The sequence below is a fragment of the Labrus mixtus genome, chromosome 6 (assembly GCF_963584025.1).
Source record: "Labrus mixtus chromosome 6, fLabMix1.1, whole genome shotgun sequence".
In the NCBI taxonomy this organism is placed as follows: Eukaryota; Metazoa; Chordata; class Actinopteri; order Labriformes; family Labridae; genus Labrus; species Labrus mixtus.
This window is the reverse complement of record NC_083617.1, coordinates 18,029,335-18,055,230: the sequence shown is the minus strand read 5'-3', so window position 1 is coordinate 18,055,230 and position 25,896 is coordinate 18,029,335. Positions and strand designations below refer to the sequence as shown.

The window sequence follows — 25,896 nt, the reverse complement described above, 5'->3', positions numbered from 1 at the left end:
AATATGACGCTCTCAGGTAGATACAAAGCTCCATCGTTTTGTCTGCAAATGAAGCAGTTACAATGCAGCAGGGATAAAGCAGTCCCATATTATTTTAATCTTAGGTATTGGCACTCTAAAATGTCACCCAGAGGCCTCGCAGCATCCTCCAAGGGGCTAACCTGTTCACTCAGCTTTACTGGCCATATGCTTCCCAAAGGTTGAGTCAGTTTCTCCCAATGATCGTTCCGGCTACTTTCTCACCATCCTCACTAATCTGATTTTATTGCTGAAAGCTGCTGAGCACAAGCTGCAATACAAATTTGCTCAAAAACATGCAAGGAATTCTAGATTAAACAACATTTTTAGAGTTTATCCCGCATCGTAGGAGGGACAAATGCTGCAGTGCCTTCCTACAGATTTAATCTCTAACTGTGTTTTTCTTAACACACATTTTGCAGTCAACGACAGATATTTGCAGATGTCTACTAATTTTGCTATTTTCTATCACAGTACGCTTCAGAAATGGTTGTGACATTGTCCTTAGTTTTTGAAGCAACCCTGTGATCATTCTGCCACACTACAGCTTCAGAAAATGACCAACAGTTTTTGTCGAAAGATTAAAAATGGCCCAACATAACCTCTGCAAATGATTAAAAAAAACATCTTTCTACACACTGGATGCAGTTAGTCATTAGTGTTAAGAAAGTACAAGCTCGGAGAAAGAACATAACCCTGAGGGAGATGGAGGAAAGGAGATCTGTCAGTAAGAGAAGTCATTTACAGGAGCTGCTCGGCAAGCGTGCAAGGCTGGGAAAAAAAGCCGTGGAGGAGCTTCACTTCTCAAGTCTTCACACTTCAGACTTATCAAGCCATTTACACGACTTCCAAAATCAAATTAGTTACAGCCGACAGCTTTGTTTCAGCTAAAGTAATACATTTCAAGCTATTGAGTTGAGCCAGACATATTAAAAAAATTTGATTATTTGATGTTTCCCCCCCCCTCAGCTTTTATCATGTTTTTCTCCCTCTGTCTCCAGTAGAAAATAAAACACAAAGTCAAAATGAGGCACCAACTTCTGCTAATTGGATGTTAACAACCAGCTCTGCAGCTCTAAGCACATTTTAGCCTCTTACAGATCACTGTCTTGTTTTTCAAACCGAACAAGAGCTGTAGTTTCCACCAACAAATCAGACAAAACTGCCTCCATCAAACGACAGAGATGTGAAGTAAACAAGTGGAAAAGTGGTGCAAAAAGCTTCACAAGGCTGCAGAGACGGGTATTTTCTCAGTAGTTGGTGAAGACAGAGTTAAGAGACGTGATTGTTGACCTTTGATTTGGTCGGTCATGAAAACAACTCCCTTGCTGCTGTTGCTCTGTGTCCAATAGATTTGTATAAAGGCAACAGTTTTCAGGTGCCCAATAGTCAACAGTTTCTAATGCCAATCATGTGTAAGACAAAACGTCATCCTTAAAGCTACAGTACACAGAAAAGAACAGGTAACGTGCTCAACAAAAAACATAACAAATGAAACCTGCAGTAATAGTAATGAAAGAGTCAGTTTGGTTAAGGTTAGGCAACACAACTCTTACACAGGAAAACACTGTCTAACCTACAGCCTGAGAGCCAACTAATTAAACATTTAAGTCTTCAGATTTCGCAGGCTTTGGCATCACACAAAATATGTCACATTTAAAAAAAAAAATAAAAAAAAAAGTAAACTATGTTTCTTAAATCGACCTTTTTATGTTTCCCAAGATATTTCTAAATCATGTTGCAACAGCATAAAAAATGCATTGTTCTCCAGCAGCTCATCTGTTTTCTTTGTTTAGAGCAATCAGGGAGACTCTTGTGAACCAACAGCAACAGCTAACACAAATACACTGTTGTGAATCATCTAGTTTCATCTTCTTTATTCTCCTTTTCAGTTTCCTAATGTTAAAGACAGTCCAGAACCTGTTCATAGTGAGTCTGGGTTTTGATAGACTATTTCAAAATAGTTATGATTTATTAAGGATGAAACTAAGGATTTTATACATAATACATCCACCTGTTTAATGTTTTCTTTTTCATTTATGGTCTAGTTCAGTGATTCCCAGCCTTTTTTTCCTGGGAGCCCCCTTGCTTGATACATGTAAGAAAAGCTGAGCCCCCCCAGGGCCCACATGAAAGGGAAAGAGCCTCCCGCCACCCCTGAGAACTCAGGCACCCTCCACCAATGTAAACCAATGATCTAGTCTACAATTGCAAAACAATTCACAAGTTCCTAGTTCCATTTTCATTTGATTGTTTCTTGTTCCTCTTTATAGTAATACCAAATTTTAGAAACAAAGATCTTCACTTCTGTAACTAGTAAATGACGAATGATGACAATTGAATTGTCAAAGTAAAAGATCAATTGAAAGCCCTAAAATGAACTCTGAAGAATGCAGTTGTAGAATCCTGCAACATTGATATAGAACCAAATCATCAAAAAATGTGACGTGTTATAAACTTAAATCTAAAAAATAGTTTGTGAAGTTTATGCAACACACATCTGGATCAGCTTTGGGAGGTATCTAAGAGTTTGTCCTGTGGGTTTAAAAAAATTAATTCTCACTGTGGGTCAGAAAATGTCTTCTCTTCCAGGAACATTCTCCCTCAGTTTAAAAACAAAAATAACATGAATGATTTCTTTCCCCATGGCAACAAGAGATCCTCTTTTTTTATTGTTGTGATGCAGTGTACCAAAAGCTCCTGAAGAGCAATGTGTTTTAATTTTTGAGTTTACTGAGCAGCAATTTCCAAGCCATCCAGGCCCCATGTTTAATGGACACCAAAACCCATCTTCAGCGAGCTAATGCAGCCCAACGATGTCTTTAATGACATAATGCAAACCAATGCCGTCTTTGATTAAATAATGCAAATGTGATGTTTTGTTCTGTAATAGAATAATGCAACATAGATTTGTTACTTAATGGGATTACGGTAGCTGCAGTAATCACTTGTGTGCTGAGCTAATGCTGACTGAAGCAGGAGATCCTGGCGGTAATGGTCGAGGATGGCGGCTGTTCTGGGACTGTGAGGGATTAAACAAGGTTGTGTGCATTTCCCCTCCGCTTATGTCACTGTCAGTCTGTTTGTCTCCATCTGTTCTCTGTCACATTGTACGCCTGACTTGCTCACTGCTTTCTCTCTGTCTCTCTCCCTTCATTCAGACTGTCTCCTTACAGCCGCAGAGCTCAGGAAACCTTCAACACTCCCAATTTTGAAAACACAAAAAGTTTAAAACGTACAACTTATGTAAACTGTAACACACACACACACACACACACACATTGACACACACACACACACACACACACACACACACAGCGCACAGACCTCCACTGAAGGTCATGTCAGAGATTGAATGTTCCCTACTTTTAAAGATAAATCAATCTTCCATTAATGGAGAGTGTGTGTTTGTGTGTGTGTGTGTGTGTGATCGTCTGTGCATGTGTGTGTGTGCGTGCGTGCGTGTCTGCAGAAGCCCAAGAGTAAAATCCTGCATTTTTACGTCTGTGAATGTCCGTCACACTGCTCTATTAAAAGCCATGGGCTCAGTAAGATTTGTGTACATGTTTGTGCGTGCATCAGTGTGTGTGTGTGCGGTGGCTCAGACACTCAGATTCCTGATCAATAGTTGTGATTGAAAGGCCCATTAGCCATTGGAAGCTGTAGAGACAGCATCACTCCACATGACAACCACTATAAGAGCGCACACACACACACACACGCACACACACACACACACACACACACACACACACACACACACACACACACACACACACACACACACACACACACACACACACACACACACACACACAATATGGCAGGTAACAAATTAAGAGCTTGATTATGATAAATACATAATTCCCTTTAGTGCATTTTATGACCCATACTGACTCTGACTGTACCACTCCCTCACCCACTCTATCACCCACTCCTACTTACACACTAGGAACTTGAAGACACACACTTTTCCGTGTTTACAGTTAAGACCAGCCGACATGGTAACCACCAACATTTAATAAATACATCTGCAACCGTCATCATCAACAACCGCAGCTCTGTACCGTACTGTTTATAAGACTAGATGTCTTCATAGGGTGTAAATAACACAATTGCATTGTGTCTTTTTTTGTTTTCTCAGTATAGAAAAAAAGTACAGGGACATGAACAGTATTTTCCTAATTTTCTGTGTCAGAAAATACATAAATCATGATTAAAATATTATTGTTGTGTCACATCAGAGAACGTCATAAAACAAGCATGATCTAGTCTGATGATAGCAATGAAATTCAAGTGTGTGTTTACGGCTGAATGAGACTGGTGACTTTTACACGAACATTTTAGTTTCGACAGAGACATTTGTTCACTCTACTATTATGGTCTAGAACAGTGGTTCCCAAAGTGTGGGTCGGGACCCCCTGGGGGGGTCGTGAGACACTGGGAGGGGGGTCGCGAGATGCCTTCCAAAAACAAATACGAACGGGAAATGACTTGAAATTACATATTTTACCCATTATTGTGAAATGACATACAAAAAATGTTGTTCAATGAGTTTAAGGCTGCTGCGTTTTTTTAATAATGTCAGTGTTTGGATAGCCTAGTTGTGCGTGCTGCTGTGTGCAGCGTTAAGCTTTAACCACTTCCAGGGACAGAGGGGGTCCCCGGTCTCTCGCATCGTTATTTTGGGGGTCGCGGGATGATAAGTTTGGGAACCCCTGGTCTAGAAAATACAGATTGGGCAGATTCTTAGAGCTACAGGTTTTCAATTTGATAATAATGTATATGAAAACTTCATCAGAGACTTTCTCCTCATTTCATTTCAGCTTGCAGTTTTTCTACAGAACCCTTTTCCAGCTCAAAAATAAAACCTACAAAGGGCTTGAGGACATAAGAAATTAGTGAAAACTGATCTTCTTGTTAAATAAATTCTGGGTGAAAATGAAGGGTCATTTATCTTGTTAATGATACAATCATTCTCAAGATCACCACAAAGACGCTCAACACAAAAAGTGAGATCTTCTATTCAGACCCTAACACATTTCTCTTTCTTTTGTCCTTTTTTTTCTACCCATCCATCCATCTACAGGAGGAGGGAGACTCCAGCCTTTACTGCGAACTGTGCAATAAGCAGTACTTGAGACACCAACAGTACGACAACCACATCAACTCCTACGACCACCACCACAAGCAGGTGAGTCACACCCCCCTAACAAGGCACCCAGGGGTCTGCTTTATCCTGCCACACAACACATGAAACCCCCCTAACCAAGGTCATGGATTTATTTCATCCACAGGGCCACAACCAGCAATCTGCTCTGGTTTCTGATACACAAACTGTGGTAGACAAAATCACAGGAACACACAACAATATCAGCTCTTATGGCCACGATAAAAAAAACTTCCATTGATTATTTTGTCAAGAGAATACAATTTAAACTCTATAAACTGATTTTGACACTTCTATCGACTATAGTTATTTTGGATTGGACCAGCAAAGATAGCCCTCGTAAACGGCTTAAAATGTTAATGAACAGAGGACCCTTGGAACACAGGATAAGCTTGTACTCAAACAAATCTTAGCAGCCTACTACTTCAATTTCTGTCAGTAATCTCAGAAGTCGTTATTGGAGAGTTTACGCATATTTTTTTAGATTTAGTGTGACTTTCCATGGGCACCATTAACTCTGCTCACCATTGCTCAAGGGTACCTCAGCAATGCTCAGGAAGTGAGCTGTCACCTCCCCAACTACCAGACTTGGTCCGTGCCTGGATTTGCAATAATTGTAAAACAGAATAAGGAAATGAGTAAAAAATAACTCAGTCAATAAGACTCTAGCTTTGATGCACTCTATAAAAGTGCTTTAAACAATCACTCTCACACCCAAACCCATGTGAACCTACCCCCTAAACACACCCAAAAGGAATAAATTAATTAATGACTTTGTAATTAAAAAAGGACTGAATTATAGCAGAGTTTTAACACAAATGAAAACATTACCTAAGGCAACCATTTCATAAATGTCTTTAATTTACTGTGCACTGGGAGAGGCAGGATGACAACAGATTAAAACTATTAAAAAGTTAAAACAATCCTTTGCCATGTTTCACTTTGGGGAGAGGCTTGGACTCTTATTAATATCAGCTTTTTATTTAACAATCCTGGGAGTGCTATCAAATGCTATCATTGTGGGAAACATTGCAAATCAATGAGCAGAACTGCAACATGGTAATATTGGATTTGTAAAGGATTTTTGCATCAATATGATGAAGAAATGTGATTCCTCAGCTATTTAGTGTGATGGCTTTGCAGAGAAACAGACATTCAGTCTGTTTTTATTTTTTTATGATTTCTGACTCAATATCTTAAGATTAGCTGTTCTACTGCATCATCATACCCATGTAGATTTATCTTTATTGTCTCTTCTGTCCTAATCCTAAAATAAGTAGATCTATAAAGCTCTCTTTAATCCCTTCAGAAAATCTTATTACACTGCTCTCATTACTACCAAGTGGTTATCTAAGGCATCGTTCTAGGTTCAAATCAATAGCACATATTAAATAATAACATACAGGCTATCAATAATGTACTCTGATTATCTAAAAAATAAAAAGACTTGTCACATCTCTATGATATTCTTTCTGTTTTTGCTCATCATACTTTTCTTTTCAGCCTAAATTAAAAATAGTTTGTTGATCCGTAATGGGATGAGAAAGCGACTCTGAGAACTTGCAGCTGTATACAAAATTATAGGTGCTGGGAGGAATGTACTTACTGCAATTATCATTTGTTCACTTGCAAGCGACGAGAGAGGCATAATATTTTCACAGTTAGCTGTGCGTCAGAGTTATTAGGTTTACTTGAGGATGCAGAGCATTTAGGGCATATTGTGTCGAGACTGCAACACTTGCAGGAAATGGATTTCCCAGCAGTAATATTTTTGAGCCTGCACACACAGCAAGCAAAGCTGCCCGTCTTTTGGTTCATGGTCAGTCACGGTCCATCATCTTAAAAAAAAAATTAAGCGGTTTGCAGAGAGGCTCCGTCAACGCGCTCGATGCTCTGCTGCTTATGATGGATGCAAAGATTCACACTGGGGGGAAAAGCATGCACAGTTTATCCTTTATTACTGCTGCAAGAGGGGGAATGTGTTCCTAATTGAATATATAATTTATACAGTGAGATCTGTACGAAGCAGGATGGTGACACCTCATTTGTTGTGTCATGTTCTGTTCATTTGATTTGGCTCTTTCTGATCCAAAAGGAAACAATGACTATGAGGTTCACTTGCCAGCTCTCAGATTAATTTCTTGAGTGTTTGTATCCACATCAGATTTAATTAGTTGCCCTTTGTCTACAAATTCTCTTTTCCTTGCTGTTTATTCTTAAAAACCCTGTTAATTCAAAACTCTGCCTTTTAAAATACCAAATGTCACCAGCCTCATACTAAAAGGCTGTCGGGTGTATCAATGTGTAGGGCGGGTATTGTCCTTGGTAAGGTTTAGCGGTTTTCACCTGGTGCACGAGTCCCCATTAGCAACACAAGTGCAAATAACCTCTTCACTTTGGAGATTCGTTCAGATTAAATGAGCAAACTGATTTTAAACTTGAGTTACTTGCACAAATAAAGCTGCTAGAATAGTCATTTTAGGTTAATTTCCCAACAAAAAAAGAATCAATCTTAACAGCAGATCAATCTCTGCCTTCAGGAAAGGTAAGATTAGTAATCATAAGTCGTAATGTGCTCAGCTCGGCTATGATGTCCAAGTCATACGATCAAACCCTTCTTTTCATTGGCTGCGTGTAACATTAAAGGAACATATGCCTTGACATTTTAAAGACGCTGCGGAAAGGTCACACAGTTATAGCCGGAGAAAAAGCTGTTTCATGAAACATGGTCTCAGTGTGTCTTTGACCCAATGTAAAGAACAACTTGCACTTAAAAGGAAAACCAAATAGGCTTTCTTGATTCATTTCACATTTTGATACATTTAAATTCAAATTATGTAGCTATTGCAAAAAGAGTTAGCATGTTTTGAAGCTTCTGATGCTCACTGTTTTCACTGACAGTTTCATGAAGGTTTGATTTAAATTTGTGATTATTGTCAAAGCACTAGTTTGTGGTTTTTATATCCTTTTCTTTGCCACTCCACCCACGCTGTGTGTACACATGTTTAAAAAGCTGATGCTATCCTGCAAGCTTAAAAAAAAAAACCTTCCGTCCATCTTCTTGCCTCTTCCTTTGTTTTTTTTTATCCGTCCATCTTTTTTAGTCCGTCTATCTATTCGTTGGTGTCTGTGTGTGATAGGAACCCACTGGTATGTTTTTTTTTTTGTTTTTTTTTACACCACCAACACAAACACACACGCATCCACACCCACACAATATCAGTATCTTGAGCTTGCAGACAGAGCTCAGTAACTGAATTAAGCTGGTCTGGACTGTACTAAAGCTGACACTGGCTGACTTAGTAAACACACATAAATATATAGCAAAGAACACACATGCACACACACAAACACGCGCACACACACGCAAATACACACACACACACACACACACACACACACACACACACAATATTACTTACACAGAGTGCAGATAAATAATTGCTGACAGACAGATAAACTTTCAACACTAACACATACATACATACTAAATTCTGCCTGATCAACATATTCAGACAAACTCATTTTTACAGTCTTAACATTGTGACCTTGTTATTCCCTCTGTCAAAATAAAATACATCTACTAATACCACTACTGCTGCTTCTACTATTATCCACAAACCTCTAATTTTCATACCACTGACTGTTATAATCCGTGTGCTTGTTCTTCAGCGCCTCAAGGAGCTGAAACAGCGGGAGTTTTACAGAGCGCTGGCCTGCAGGAGGCAGAGGAGACGCAGGGAGGAGAAGAGGGAGCAGAGAGCGCTCAGGAGGCTTCACAAGGATGAGGAGAGGAGGACAGGAGAGTGGTGAGTGAACCGTGCCTATACACTGCAACTGAATATACCGTACAAACTACAAAGGAACACAGCAATGTTATATAATGTGGAAGCTTTCGGAGTCCTTTTTACTGATAATTTACGCAACCTAGGGCAGAAACTTGTGTTCACTTTGTTTACTCAAGATCCCTAACAGCTTATAGTGACATATATCAAATAAAGGTTAGAGCACCAGTGTTAAGTATCTGATGTGTTCCTCATTATTACAATAACAAGAGGACAGAAAATACAAAACCAATGTACTAATAACCTATCAGTGTAAAGGCTCAGTATTGTAGCAAATAATTTGATGTTGAAAAGTTATTTTACATGTCTCACCACATTCAAACACTGATGGCAGAGGACATGTAAAGTGCCCATCACTATTATCTAATCCCATTCACTTGCATTTATACGCTGCTTGCTATGCCTCTTGGGAGCAATTTGGGGTTCAGTGGACTGCAGGCACTTTGATCCAACACCAACTTTCCAGCTAGAAACTACCCACTCTACCACTTAGCCCGACCGGCCTTGTACAAACACAGCTATTTTTAGTCCCTTAACTTAGATGAAACATCCTCACCACACTCATCAAGTTAGCAAGCCCCGGTGTTCGTATCATCAGTTCAAGGTGTAAACATTGTAGGGCCCTACATCCTCATTGACCCTCTTCAGCAGTGACCATCAACTGGAAAGTCTGCTGGCCACACCCGGCCCCCAGAATATAAATTATCTTGGCTGATAAAACATATAAATAAATTATCGCAGTGGTTAGTGCATGTGCCCCATGTATGGAGGCTGTAGTCCTCAAAGCGGGCGGCCTAGGTTCGAATCCAGCCTCTGGCTCCTTTCCCGCATGTCGTTCCCCACTCTCTCTCCCTAATTTCCAGCTCTATCCACTGTCCTATCTCTCTATTAAAGGGACAAAAAGCCCAACAAGAAATCTTGAAGAAAAAAAAAAAAAAATTATATCACAAGGCTGAAATACTTACATTAAAGTTAATAGGAGAAGGGGATAGCCTAGTGGTTATATCGTGCGCCCCATGTACAGAGGCTATAGTCCTTGATGTAGCGGCCGTGGGTTTGAATCCGACCTCGGCCCTTTGCTGCATGTCATCTCCCGCTCTCTCCTCCCTGTCTCTCTTCAGCGGTTGTATCCAATAAAGGCCAAAACCGCCCAACTATATCTTTAAAAAAAAGTTAATGGGAGAATTTACATGTACCCTCTGACACCAACTTCTTCACATCAGGCTTGACAGATGTCAGGCCTATGTGCAAGCATATTTTAAAATCCGGACCCCACAGTGTCTTTCATGAATAAAGCTGGCCCCTGTTCAAATGTAGTTGATGATCCCTGCCCTACGGCATGCAGAGTAGACCTTGTAGTGGTGTAGGGACAAAATAACTTCAGGCTGTAGAATAATTACAGGAGCAAGACCTTGGAGGTGGGAGAAAGTGAAACTGATTTATCTTCACATACACCGTAAACATCCATGTTTGCCATCATTATTTGATCAGGATTCACTTTAAACATTGTTTTATAGCACAGCAAACAGCTACACAGAATTCTGTTTAATGTGATGTGTTTAATATCACTTTTTCTGTGTAGTTTTTTCTCTCATTTCCGTTAAGTTTTGAACATCACATTGCAGATTTCATACTGATAACTACAAGAAAACCTTTTGAATATGTTTGTTGAAGTGACTTTATAGATGATGGAAATTTTATATCACTTTTTTTCCCGCTATATGTTCATGTTCTGGTCGTCTGGGAGTAAAAATCGGGCTTCCAAACAGTTCTGCACTCTCGTTTTTGCCTATAAAAAACAGTAAAAAAAGAATAGAAAAGAAATTAGAAAGAAGAGCAAAACAAACCTTTTAGACAAACAATAAACAAACAAAGATCTAGAATAAGATGATGATGATGTATTTTGGTTTCTTCTTTTTATGGAATTCATTTCTATGAAGAGAGTTCATCTGGCGACCTACCAAACGAAATTCGCTTTCCCAAAATACGATACCACATGAATGCAAGATTTGAGCTCAGAGCTGCAAGTCAAAACCTGTAGACGCCCACGCAAAAAGAAAAAAGAGCGCAAGTCTCCGCCAAGAAAATAGTCCCTGAAGACGTGATCAAACATCCATGACTTTTAAATTTGTGCATGAAACTTTGAGTCTAAATGTAGGTCTGCCTGCACACTTTGGTCCAACCTATATTTAAAAAAAACACTCGATGTGCTGACTGACATGTTTGTTTCACAGAATTGAACATGAGAGAAAATAACACAGAAGAAAATCACCAACGGGCACCTAGGTTACCATGAGCGTTAGCATGGCAAACAATAAAAAGCTTCCTGCTGTGTTTAATGTGGATAATCAGTGAGGTCATGAAGTGTTTCTGACCAATCACGTTGAGCAGCTGAACCCACTCACTACACACACACACACACACACACACACACACACACACACACACACACACACAGACTTGTGTATCGTGTCGGCTGTCATCGCCATTTTCAGATTTGTAACAATGCAGTTTGGCTCATGGCACAAAGAGATAGATAGACAGAGAGACAGAGAGAGAGAGAGAGAGACAGAGAGAGAGAGAGAAACGCATGAACAAATTGATTTCAGCTCTGCTCTCCTCTATCTGCCTGTCTCCTTGTTTCCTATGCTCCCCTTTCTCATATGTTTCCTTTCACCTTTTCTTTTCCTCTGAATCCATTTGCTGAAAATTCTCCTCTCTCCCTTTGTCCTCTCCTGCTCTCCCCATTGCTGGTCATTTTTTTTTTTTTTTCTTCCTTTTTTGTATTGTTTCTCTCTCCTCTCCATGTTCTAACCTGCCTTTACTTTTGTCCTTATGTGTCTCATCACTTTCCTGCTCTACTCAATACCCTTTACCTCCCTCTTTCCTTCAACCGATGAGCCTTATCCCCACTTTTATACTTCTTCCTATATATACCCTCTTCTTTTCCATTAATTCTTACTTCCACTTTTGCCTCATCTTCACCTCTCCTTTACTACTTTCTTTAACACTTTCATTCTCTTATTTTCACACTTTCCTTTTCTCCTCTTTCCTCATTTCAGCTCGTCTTCTTATCTTTTTTTTCTTCTTCTCCTCTCCTATCCTTAAACCCTTTCCCCTTTTTTCCCTTCCCTCACTTTGTTTATATTTGGTTCCTTTCTCTGGCTCTCTTACTTTCCTTTTGGTTCCCTTTTCACTCCTTGCACCTGTTAAAATGTTTTCCTCCTGCACCCAACCACACCCATCTCTTTTATCCCTTACTTCTTTCCTTTTTTATTTCATCCCTTGTTTCCTTTCCTCTTTGGTCTTTCCTTTTCATCGTTACTTGTGTCGTTGTTTCCTCCTAACCTCATCTCTTTCTGTCTTTGTTCCCTTTTTGCTTACTTACTTCCCCACTTAAATTTGGTCTCCCATCCCCCACCCTTTTCTCTCCTCCTCTCCTCAGTGCTCCAGGTTCTGGTCCCATGTTCAGGTCCACCACAGTGGCAGTCGAACCAACAAACCAGATGAGGCCAGCCTTCATGGAGAACTGGGCAGACATCCATACAAGCGGCTCCACACTGGGAACAAGTAAGAATCATATCAGCCTAAAAAGGCAAGCAGTGAGCTGCTTAAATAGTTAATGAGTGTGTGTTTGGTTTTGCTGATGGAGATATCACTCTTGATATTGAGGGATTAAACAGAGTGTGGTCTGCTGCAGTAATGCTGGAACATTTTCATCACACAGCAGACTTAAGAGACGAAATGAACAGCTCTGAAATCTTTGCATAGGATTTGCCTAAATGAGATAAAATCCATGGGGATGAGAGGTTATGGTTTGGGGAAGAAGTGGTAAACAACTTAACAACACGAACATGTACAAGGCAATTATACGCTAAATGAAAATTGGCTCTAGGGCCTCGGTTGCACTGGGCAGAATTCAGACCGAAACCAAATGATTTCAATAGAAGAGCAGAAATGTAGTTGATTTGTAATAAATCAGTGCACTGTTCAACTTGGGTGAACTTTCTTCCACAAATTCCTGCTGTTGCCCAATTGGAAACAATCTTGACAGGACTGACCTTTGAGGTAATACAGAGCTATAGATTCCAGGATAAAAAGAGCAGAGGTGCATAACCCAGATCTATGTTAAGTGCTCCACAAAAAGAGAGGCATGAGTAAGGAGTTAACGGTACATGAACACTTCCTTGCATTGCACCAGCCATACGGGGAGACGTTACAGGGCCTGTATACCATAGCTGCTGCAGGATGTGACATAGCTGACAAGCATCTTTAGTGAAGAGAAAGTTACAAATGATTATCTTCACAGAAACACATTTAATCCACTGACTGTATGTGAAGATGGACGACACGTCTCTAACTCCTCCTGTTGTACAAAAAATGAAGGAGGCTGGTGGAGTGGCAATATGAGAGTCCTGCACCATCCATTACCACACATGTAACTTACCAATAAAACAACAAAGATCTCTCAGGTTCCCTCTCAATGTTACTCTTTTGCTTATCCGGTGCACACAGAGCCGCAGGAGCAGCATTTGTCAATAGAGCTGTCAATCATTGCATTATACCTTTTTTTTACAGCATCAAAAACAAATTGAAACTAAACTTCTCATTAAAATAAACACATAAATCAGCATGTCAATGTGTTTTGAGCCATGTCTCATTTGTTGAGACATGTTGATACTGCAGCCGGGTAGTATAGGGTAGCTCAAAAATGTTTGCCTTCACTTTTGGTGAGCCGTCCTGTTGTCCTTTAATTTGAATAAATAATAAGGACAACAGGACAACTTTCGCCTACGCTGTCAAGATCTGTCACAACACTGCTTTTCATGAACTTGTCGATTTATTGCCCTGTTAAATGACCAAATGTGTAAAAGATCATGGCTGTACATTAAGAGCACCCAACTTTTTCTATTTCACAAGGATTTGCACAAAAACTCGCTTTACCACTTCCTCTTCTAACAGCGTTTTTTAAATCGCAGAGTTCATGCACAATATCACTGAAATATTTGTATTTATTTATTTATTTCATTATTCCTGACATACAGGCTACATTAGCTTTCAAACTATGGACATGCTTCATATAGCTATATTAAGCTATACTAATGCAATAAGTTTGCTCTCAACCCCTTTTATATCAGTGCAGTCGGCCTTATATTGGGAGCATTTCTTTATTTAACAGTGTAGGTCAATAGCGCCACAACATGAGGCCTCAAAATGTTCATGAAGATATATCAACAAGCATAAGTTGCTGTGGCTGGGTGTGTGAATTTGAATGGTTGAATGTTCACAAGAAGTGTATAGCTGTTTTATTGTTAAAAGTTTTCATTTAAAGGGGTTTCAACAGGAACTAAACATTAAGAACATGTTTATTTAAGGGATGTCACACTGCATTCGATTATTTTTGGTGTTCAGCTGCAAAATTTGAGCATAACAATCTCACTTTTTTACAAACACTTGAGTTAAGAGTAAACTCCTCCAGTTATATTTGTCTTTTAGTCTGGATTCGTTCTAATCTAGGAGGTGATAACGGCTCCATCTAGTTCATCTCGAGAGTATTTTAGGGTGCAAGATGGATTCCTTTTGAACAAGAAATCTGGCAGCAGCAATTATGTGGGTTTTAAAGAAACAATCAACTCTCAGCCCTATCTTTCTGAGACTACATCCCTCACTATTCAGTAAGGTTTTCTGTTCTCATTTCAAAGTTGAAGTGAAAGAAAAAGTTTGTCAGCTGCATTTAAAATCAACAATCCCCAAGTGCTCAATGTATTTTCACATTTAGTGCTGGAAGAGTAAGAATACATTTGCAGGTGTCCCTCTCAAACTCACATGTTAACCACAAGGGAGTTTCTGATCTGACAGAAGAAGGCACATAATGAAAACTTTTTAAAGTTATGAGTCATCTTAAATTTTTCACTCAGGGAATAATTGTCTGAATCATCTGCCTTGCTGATGTATAGACAGATGAATGTCTGGCAGCACATTTAGCTTAAGATGGATATAGAAATATTGATGTTTCATGTTATAAAAATAAATTCCTTAATCTAAGTGTCTTTCTTTGTAAGTGTACCACACAATCAGCTCAGTGCTTATGTTTTACTCAAGTGCATCCTACACCCATAAATCATATTCAGATATGTTAAAAGCACAAAAGATTAATGGTAAAGAGTGAGCAAGCTGAATAAAGGCATAAGCAGCTTACTGTATGGAGAGTCTGGAAGATGAGAGCTATTCTTTAACATGTATGCTTTCATACTCCTTACTTTAGAGTCAGGTTAGGCACATAATCCTGTTAAGTTTTGCATGTAAATGTAACCAGTGTCATCTGGTGTAATCCTTTCATTGCTCTCTCCTCCTCCTTTAGACTCTCAAACTCAACTGATCCAGCCTTTCCTTCCCTTGGACCCTGCACTGGAAACCAGACTCCTGAGCAACACACAATGGGGGTATGGCCAAATGGATGCCAACAACACTGCTACCACTGCTGCCGAGTCTTGCATCCTCAAAAAGACCCAAATGGACTACAACGACCTGACAGCAGCAGCTATTACTTCCAATAGCAACAGTGACAACATCATGAACACTGATAAGACAACAAACTTCTACACTTCTAACAAAAGCCACCAGTTTAACAAGATCCCTTGGGCTCATACTTATTTAAGCAACCCCATTACTCCCAATAACATCCGTTCAACTGCCACTGAGGCTGCCATTAATGGCTCCATTTTTAACACAGCCAATGTTACCAACTTCAGCAACAAAGTCCAAACCACCACAGCTGCCATTACAAACACTACCGATATTAATGTTACCAGTAGCAAAGCAGTGTGTGGACCAGAAGGAGGCATCAAGTCTGTCCTTAGCAGAGTCCGTCCTGTATCCTTCTCACTGCCCAAAAGGAGCTGCGTCCTGCTCCATCAATCAGCTGCCGTCTTCATCCAAGCCGGGCGAAGCTCTGACCTGTCGGGGAAGCAGGGGGGGTTTAAGACACAAGAACAAGCCAAAGATTTGGAGAAGAAAGTTGATCATCAGCGGCTCAGATCTCCAGTACCTGCAAATGTTGCCAATTTAGGTGTGAATCAGTGGGACACTGGAAACCATTGCAGTGTGGACAGTAAAATGGCGGTCCAACACTCTGAGACTGGAGCCAGTATATCTACTGAGAGTGGAACTGAAGCGGTCTCTCGGACTAGAGCCCAGGTTTCTTTATGTAATTCCAGTGTGATCAGAGTTGGAGACTCTGTTATGACTGGGAACAGAGCCCAGTTTTCCTTATGTAATGACAATGGGACTGGAGACCAAGTTGGCCTTGAAAGTAGGACTGGATCTCATCTTTATTTAAACAGTGGGATATCAGGACAGGTTTCTGATATTGTGAGCACAGTTGTGACTGAAAATTCGGTATCCAGAGGCATTAAGACAAAAATGGATCACGATGTGAAGAATGGGAGTGAGATGAACCCCACCCATGGACTGAGGGATTTGCTTTGCCCTTCAACTAATCAGCCTCAAAAATCAATTTCTGTTTTGAATGAGACCAAAGAGTCTTCAATCCAAACACAGCCCAAAGATACCAATTCCTCTACATCAAACTGGGACAAAGATTCAACTTCTTTGACTCCAAGTCGTCCCAAAGAGCCATTTTGTCCTGTGCTAAGCCGAGACGGTACCAGGGTTCTTCTCTGGCCGTCAGAGATGGTCAGTTACACCAAGACTTCGCCCTCCATCTCCTACAGCATCAACCCTCTATTGTATGACTTTAGAGCACTTAACAGGACCAAGGAAGGGAGTGAGGAAAAGAAAGAAGTGCTGGAGGAAAGGATGGAGAGAACAAAGCCACCTGGGATCAAACAAGCCAACAACCAACAAAGTCAGGAAGTAATGGAGGGAGAAAGAGAAGGGAAGATAGATGAAAGGGAAGATGAGGATGAAGGAAGACAGGCAGGAAATCCTGTGGAACTTGTTGCTGGTTATAACAGTGTCGGCGCAGCTCCAGAAAACATCAACTACCGTGATGAAAATGCTTTAAAACTTGTTCCCGTTTCCTCAGAATGCCAGCTCGCACCAACACTAGGCCTTCAAAAAACAGTGAGAAAGAGGAGGAGGAGAAGAAGAGGAGGGGCAAGGAGAGGAATAAGAAAAAGGGGGAGAAGGAAAAGAGGAGAAGGGAAAGATAGAAAGGACTCAGAGAGAGTGAAAAGGACAACAACTAGTCTTTCTGAGAATCAAATGTTTGAGGGGAGAGCAGAAGAGAGGTTGAAAAGAGAGGGCACAGAAAAAGATGAGAGAAGAGAAAAGGGGCTATTAAGTAATCTTGCAGTGCATCGGCTGGTAGGAGGGAGAGAAAAGAAGATGAGGGCAGATGAGAGAAAGATAAGAGGAGATCAGACAGAGCGCGAGAGGGCAGGTAGAAATGACGAAGAGAGAGGAGAGCTATTAAGTAATCTTCCTGTGAATCGGTGTAATCGGTGTAACCAGCTGTGTCTACAGGTGAAAAGGGAGACCAGCGAGCATCAATCCCAGCAATCAACCTTGGGGTGGGACCAGGGGCTCAGAAAGCTCCTCAGCAGGGGGGCAGCATGTAACTCAGTGATTAGCCCCATCCCTGGATCTGTTTTAGAGATGCCACGCTGTCCTGCAATTACACCCGACCCTGTTCAGAATGACAGAGAGACGGGGGAGATGAACAGAAAAACAGACGTGGGGAAGGATGAATCGCAGAGACATGAGGAGCAAAGGAATCCAGAGAAGACAGAGATAAGAACTGTTCTGGATTCAAAAGAGAACGTGTGCAACCTAGTGATTAGCCGTGTCTCTTTTTCCTGTCGTGAAGCAGCATGCAAGCCTGAAATTTGTCTTGTTGATGCACCTCACAAGGAACCAGCATGCGATACAGCGATTAGCCTTGTCCCTGCTCCCTTTAGAGAAACAGCATGTAGTCAAAGGCAAACACTACTTGCAGGACACAGCAATCCAGTGTTAGGCCCAGCCCCAAGCTGCTCCGCACGGCAGACAGAAACACAGCTGAGAATTGAACCGGCCTCTGCAGACACGTCGCTCCCAGGTGATCCCAATTCAAAGGAAGTGATGTCGAAGAGGACGGTAACAGCTAAGAGGAAGATAGAAGTACCGGAGGCTGGGGAAGCACCGACGAAGAAACTAAAAAGGGGAAGGAGACAACCAAGTGGACTCACATGTATGTTGAGGACTTGTGCCGAGACACAGGGAATACCTTGTGATTCTTTGACTTCTGAGTCTGGTATCGATCAGGCTTCTTGTAGGCAAGCAGGAATACTTCTGGACAACTGTGTCAGTAGCTGTGCAACTGTGTGCAGTCAAGAGGGCAACAGTACTGACAAAAACACTGACTGCCACGTCCTGTACACGACAAAACACTTAGGGTGTCATAAAACAAATAATGGAGAGGGAACATTTAGTTGTGACTCCACTGACATACGGAGTACTAACTGCCGCCGTGATGACAGTAAAGATGGCAACTGCAATGCTGATAAACACAGACAATTAAGCCCGGTCTCCCCTGGAGGCGAGGCAAAGAGGAAGTGCTGCGATGAGAAACATATCAGCGATTGTACCCCTTGTAACATGCCGAATGACAGCAAGCAGTGTGATGAAAGCCATGACCGGGATAAAAACCTCGGTGACTGTGGCATGTTTAGAGCTACTTGTGACATTATTTGCAACAAAAACGACCCGCACGATTCCCCCTGTAATGGTACAGAGACTAATTCCAAGGATCATCCAACCCCTCTTGTGAACAAACTGCACTCAGCCAAAAGAAGAGACGAATTCATTACGAACGCACCTGTGGATTTACTAGCAAAAGACCTGTTTACCTGTAGCACTGATGATACACATACTGACCATTGTCAATTCAAAAACATGTTAATTGACTCTAATGCCAGTAATCATTCAGACAAAACAAATTCCAAAAATGGCTCCATTGAAGTGGATAAAGCCAAACTGCAGAGTCACAACCTCTCTGATTCAGAAACTGATCACAAAAGGAGTATTGATCAAAGCAACGGAAATCACTGTGACGCTATTGACAATGGTCAGTGTAATCATTTCCACAATAATCATGTTGTTGATTGTAATCGCTGTGGGCTGAATGGTGTTGGTGTGAGTATCGCAAGAAGCGCGAGTAACACTCCCGCACTTATGAGCATACTTAAGGAGCAGAAAGAGGAAGTAAGAGATCTTGAAAGGGTGAAAAAGGAGGAGGAACTGAAACAGATGGAGATAAAAAGGGTGAAGGAGAAGCAAGAAGAGTGGGAGAAAGAGTGGGTGAGGAGGAAGGAAAAAGAAAATAGGGAGAGAAGGAAGGAGATGGGTTTTGAGCATCTTCATGCAGAAAAGAGGCCTCGCTTTCCTCACACCCTCCCTCCACACTGCATCCCGTTCTATAGTCCTCTCCTCCTCCAGCCTGCCCTCTCCTCCTCCTCCTCCTCGTTCTCCCTCCATCAAACGATCATCCAGCACCACCTCTCCCTCCTCCCTCCTTCTTCGCACCCAACTGTCCCTTCCTACCCCCATTTTCTCCCTTCTTTCTCGCCGCATCTCTCGCCTTTAGCTCTTAATCCAACCCCTGCTCCCCCGCCACCTCCGCCACCTCTTCCTGCTTCTTTCTACGCCTCATCCCCTATGCCTCTCTTGGATGCCCCTCATCCGTATCCACTAGCAACAGCGTTTCACCCCTTGCAAAGTCACCACCCATCTTTGTATCCCCCGCCCCATCCTGCAGTCATGCCCTTACAGATGTTGTTCTAAAGAAATAAAAAATAAGCAAAGAAAGGAGTTCATGGTCATCTGGTGACAGCAGTTTTTTTTTTCTGCACATCTGCTCGTCTGAAATGCAAGGCAAAATAATTTCCTTAGACCTGAGTAAAGTAGCGCCATGTTTTTCTCAAGGCCTAACCCCTGGTAACTTCATCACCTGTCAAACCTCTCCAAGCACTGATTCACACATCAGGAAAAACGATGGCTAATTATCTTCATCAGTTGCAATCCTGCTCAAATGAGCCTCAGGTGTGCAGCCAGAGAAATCAGGGTGGGGACACACAGCTGGGCTCGTTTCATTCGGAACAAATCAGTCGCTGCTTCTGCTTTGAATGTTCAACAAGCGCCATGCTCGATTTAAACCTTTTTGGAAATTTAATCCGTGGTCTGTGACTTTAAAGGACAAATCAATCATTGTACACCCTCAGGAATCTTCATTCTATGATAAGATATTCAGATTTTCTATCTTGGTTAAATTTCCACTTTTTCTCTTAAGAGCCTCCTACTTCAGTTAGTGATTTCCTTCATTTCCTGTGAATGACTTTCAACAGCGATATGTTGCTCTCAGCAGAAAGTTACTAGCTGACGACCTGCATTTCTGTAACTTCTTTCACCCATGATATTTGCTATAAAACAGACCGTAGTCAACAAACAAGTGACGTTTTAAAAGCAGTGTGAGATAAGACCATTACGTATGAGTTAGAATTAAAATGTCCATCAATAAATAAATCAATGCCACCATTTCCAAAAGATAACCTCATGTTTATGGTTGTTGTCATGACGGGGTAAAACTGACTCGCATTAGGAAGGTCACCAACAGTTAAACTGTATCATTCAACTGCATTCATTGTACTACTGCTAACTTCATAATGAAGCACTAATCAAGAACAAGTTTGATAAGTTGTGAGTGAGAATGCATCTTTTTCTGTGCTAGAGAACTACAGACCTGTAAAGCGCATGCCTCCCGCACACAAAAATTGACTGACTTCACTTCAATGAACAAAGACATATTTAATGTGCCGAAAATGGCAAATTTAATCATATTCACAAGTATCCTGCATCGCCTCAATAGGCTGTATAAAACATGGACCTATTCTCAGTGAAGCCGTCTATTGATTTCTGAAGCCTCCTGACAAACAGCTACAACAAGCCCAACAGTCAATCAGCCACGCCACTTATTATGAATAACTCTTACGTGTGTGCCAATAAAGACATTGGCTATTCAGACCAAAATGTTTTTTTTGTACCCGGCTGTAAACATTTTTATTTCTGCTGTCAAAATAGACATTTTAATATGGGGTGTGTTTAGGACTTCAAGTGGACACTTGAACTGCAGTTTTTTGCACTTCCTCATTGGCTTTAGAAGAATCAAGAACTATAATTATTTCATCAACCAGCAGAGTGTGCTCTGCTTAACCCTATGAATGTATAATTAAGGCACTTCTACTCATTAGCTTGCCTTTTAGCCCTAGACGCTAGAGCCCACTTGAAGCATCCATAGACCACATCGTTATGCTACAAAGACCCTCTTCATCTTTCTATTATGTCACCTGCCCCATCAGTAAGTTGAAGTGGAAGAAAGATTGTCTTATCTCAGCAAACACGCCTTCTGATGCTGTCATTAGTGTATGAACTGTATCTCAGCCTCTTCCTCTGGTGTGACTGTTGCACGACAGGGCAACATTTTAAGTTTAGAAATACATCTTTTGCTCTTTTGAGGGACTGACGGCAGCGTCTAACCTTTACTCTTGACGTATCAGGCTGTTGATTTTCTGCCAATCTCACTCCACTGCACTAAAAATACCCCAATGAGGATAACTTTACATTCAGTGAGTCATCCATGGAAACAAAGGCCAAAGCCCAACCGGCAAGTGATTCAGCATGCCATGTGGAACACACTGCTTCAATAGGGCTGTGAACGGTCAAATACATAGAGTTTATTAAAATCTGAAGCAGCAGACATCACATGTTTGAATTTAAAATGGCTCATTCTTAGTAGTTCCTTTATATCTGAGCATTTTTACTTGTTGGACTTCATCTTTAAAGCTCAGGGTTAGGACAAAAGTACAAAGTATAAAGTGTGGATCAAACCTTCTGTTTAGTTCAAAATTGTCCTCAGTTGGGTTTTAACGCTACCTTTTTGGGAAATGCAGCAGAAAAGTATAGTAAGTATAGTAAATGCAGCAGAAATTCTTGACTATTTATAAAATGTGACAGTACCTCGGAATCTTGTAGTCTTTTAGTGGTGTGATTGGCAGGAGAAACAACGAGGGAAGAGCAGAGTGACTCCCACACTTACCCGCTCATTTGTTTTTCTCCTCTGTTTTCTCTCCCGCTTCTGAAGTTGAACATCTGGCTGCGATGGCTTTGGGGCATAGCAGGCAGCGCTGATCCATCTCAGTGACTATAGATTATCCTGGTGCAGAAGGCGATGAAAAACAAACCAAAACATAAAAAAATATATGCATGAAAAACGGTCTTCAAGATGCTGATATAGTGGGTGGATCCACATCCTTATTCTCGCTTGGATTTCAGACGAGCACTGTAAATTATTTTGGTTTTTATTGATGCCATAGGCTCGAACACAGTGTTTCAACATTACAGTTTTTCTGCTGCAGCTCTGGCCGCTCTGTTTGTCATGACGACATGGTTACACTGTGGGCCCCAGGGTGAAATGCTTCTTAAGGTGATTCTGAACAGAGTTAGCAACATAAAACCTACAAATGATCCTCCTACTTATGGCTCTGAGTGCAAGAAATCACAAGAATGTTATTTAGCCAGCATGACTGTGCGCTCAATCTCCTCCCTGTACCTCGAGGGGTTTGTAACCATATGTTCTCTAAGACATAGGTTTTATTTATTATTGTGATCAAACTGTTTAAATTAGAGAAGAACAGAAGCCGTTATTAGATGTATTTTTGTAGAGCAGTCTCAATTGAATGAGGCAAAGTTTTTGTATCATGTACTCTGATGCTATTTTAGCGAGTAAATGAACTCTACTTTGTTTGTCCTCTTGTAAAGCTGTTGTACATACGGTGTCTTTAAAAGTCCTTGTGATCAATTAATGGTATAAAACACCATGTTTGAGTTACTTCAGGAAGCAGTTTTGTCAAAGAAATGTCTTGAGGATCTGGTGAACAAATAATTAGCAAATTATTTTTAGTGTAATCTAATTTGAGCAGACTCTTAACCGCAGATGTTATCCCTACCAATAGATCAATGAAATCCATGGAGAAAAGTAAATCACTCTGAAAATGAAAATAAATCATTAGACTAAACATCCCTGTGTTATGTTGTCATTGTGTTTCATCTAAAGAGAAAGCATCACCTGAAAATGACTCCCCTTCAAACATGTCCTTGATAAACAGATAAAAAGTCGATCCATGAAAATGCAGAAAGACTGAATAAGTAAATTCAGAGAATATTGACTCACTTTTTAAACAGAAAAAAAAAAAGGTAAAAATAGAAAACAGTGAACTCACACACATTCCCTGTGATGATCAGATGCTTTGGGACTGAGACCTTGCGTGTGTGTTTGTGTGTGTGTGTTTGTGTCTGTGTGCCTCCAGAAGCCCCTCAGACAGCTGGGACCATCATGTTCAATGACTAAAATAGCGTCAAAACTCAACATGTTCGGCACCTGGGGCTGTGTGTGTGTGTGCTTTATATGTACGTACAATATTTCCATCTGTCTGAGTGTGTGACTGAGTGTGTGCGTGCATTTAAAGTGTGTGTCTTAGGGGCATAAAAGCATCAAATGCAGCGAGTGTGACAAGCCAAGTTCACTTTATAACCGAATCAATGGTTCTCAGTCATTTGCTTCGGTGACCTTTAAAAACCAACGAGAAACCTTCTGACATTAAAACTTGACTGTGTGAGATTAGTTTCAAACGTGGGAATGTGACTTTTGGCCCTGAACACAGCTTCTTATCGTCTACGTGAGTCTTTTCCTCCGCACACTTTTGCAGAAAGGTTGACGGATGCTTCGACTCAGGCCGGCACTTTACGGTGAATGAGTTAATAGACTCGTCGGTGCACCAGCGGCTGCGCATTACGGTTTGCTCCCTGCTCTTCAACCGCAGAAACTACTCAGAAACATGCTGCGAAAACCTCAGCGGTGGTTTTGCTGTGTACCTCATCAGCAGCAAAGACACAAAGCTCGTCCATTAATGAGCCATTATGGCTGCTGTCACTCTCTACGGGGCTTAACGGGAAACAAACTCTGCTGAAAGATTTATGATATTTTCCTACAAAAATAACTTTAAAATGATTTATGTATCAAAAGAGCCTCCAGGTAGACAGAAGGAAAATTGCGTTGTTAGATATGGCTGGTGGCCTGTGTGAATATTTTACAGAGAGATGGCACTAATAAAGGACCAAAAGAATCAAACATCGGGGGGAAAAAGTCCAGAATGTTTCAATTTTGAAACAATAGTGGTATTTGTGCATTTCCTGTTGTTTAAAAAAGAAAAAGATTTAGCTTAGACTTCATTTGTTTCTCTCAGAAAAGCTGCTAGTCTTCTGTGAGTATTGACACAACATCTTTTTACTTTAAGGCCATGTTAAGACGCACAACAGAGAGAACAAAAAGCCGCCGTCGACATGAATTAAACCTCTGCATTGCCTCCATGGAAGCGTCAGTGCTGAGGCCACAGAGGAAACATTGACAAGGCCATTTGGCAAGAAAGTTAAAATGGACTCATTTAACACATCAGCCAACAAGGTTCTCATGGCTTATTCTTTGACTTTTAGGTGATCACTATAAGTGAAGCTCTAAAATTGACAAAGCAACAGTCCTAACTAAAGACTAACTTAGTGCAGAGGTTTGTTTAGTAGAAACAGCTGAAGTAGTTTGGACAGTATGGAGGGGTTGCCAAAAGCTGCTACTGCTGTTAAAGTATTTTGAGGCAACTGTTCAGTAAGTCTCAAGTAAAATCTAGATTCCTGTCTTGTCAATACCAGTATTATTGGAAGAGTGAATTATATTTTCCAGCATGGCGGTAAGGCGGTTGTTCTGAAGAAAAACAACAACTGAAAAACTAGAACCAGAAAATCCAATATCATTATCATAGATATCATCAGTAGCATCAATATCATTAAGTGCAGAGGTGTTCATGAAAGAGCTTGGTGTGACTTTTTAAATTTTTTTTAAGGTGGAATGGGAATCTTAAGACCGAATAGAGTTTGCTCATTCATCCCACCACTGAAGATCTACCGAGAAGAAGAGTCTAGCTAGTGACTTAGGGCCCTGATGTGAAGGTAGGACCAGGGGCCTCTCATCATTTGAGGGTAGTGGGCGCGGGGGATTGTGAGAAATAGACCTTAATGAGCGAGTTCAGGTAGGCAGGAGTTGTTTTGTAGCTGTTTAGTAAGTGAGTAACAGTGTTTTAAACTTGATGAGAGCAGCAACCAGGAGGAGGATTTGTTGGTTCACTGTGTTAAAGGCAGCTAACAGATCAATAACACAATAGCCCCTGTAACACAGCATGTTCAAGGTGAGTCTGCAGCGCTATATTTTGTTTCATATTTACAGAGGCTAAATGGTGGGGCGAAGTTGTTCTGCCTTTATCGGGCAGCTGAGGTAACAGATGTTTAACAGAGGCCAAATGACTTCTGTGTGTACCTTTAGCCCCACGCGCTAGGACAGCAGTATGACAGCGATGTCTGCTTCATTGTAAAAGACAAAGGAGGAGCTTTTTTTAACAAGACTGTTTCAGAATCTCTGTATGAAAGGTGAAGAAATAAAGACTAGCCAATGAGGTGAACAAGAAAGTCACCTTCATTACATTCTACTTTATGTAAGCAGCATCCCAAAATTTAGTGTAAACAGGCTTAGTATGAAAAACTATTTTAGAAAATACAAAAATGCACCTTCTTAAAATCCTTTTTGACAGAGTTCAGAAGTTAAATCATCAACAGAGTGTTTTAGTGTTTCTGCTCACTGTCTGTTAATACTTTGCATAATGTAATCAGACACACAAGCGGAGTGATTAAAGCCCAGACCCCAGGTCACATGCAAAATGATGTTTCAACACCAACAAGACTAAAATAACAACCAGGCGGCATTTT

At 40.9% G+C, this 25,896-nt stretch overlaps 1 protein-coding gene across 1 annotated transcript in view; it reads left to right on the top strand.

Annotated features, from left to right (window-relative positions):
- Nucleotides 1-23,105, top strand: part of LOC132975633 (uncharacterized) — a 60,741-nt gene extending 37,636 nt beyond the window's left edge. The window contains exons 2-5 of the mRNA XM_061040325.1: nt 5,108-5,212; nt 8,861-8,997; nt 12,479-12,603; nt 15,395-23,105. Of these exons, the coding sequence (XP_060896308.1) occupies nt 5,108-5,212; nt 8,861-8,997; nt 12,479-12,603; nt 15,395-19,818 (4,791 nt within the window). The 3' untranslated portion in view covers nt 19,819-23,105. The remainder of the gene's footprint in view (nt 1-5,107; nt 5,213-8,860; nt 8,998-12,478; nt 12,604-15,394) is intronic.
- The last annotated feature ends 2,791 nt before the right edge of the window (nt 23,106-25,896 follow it).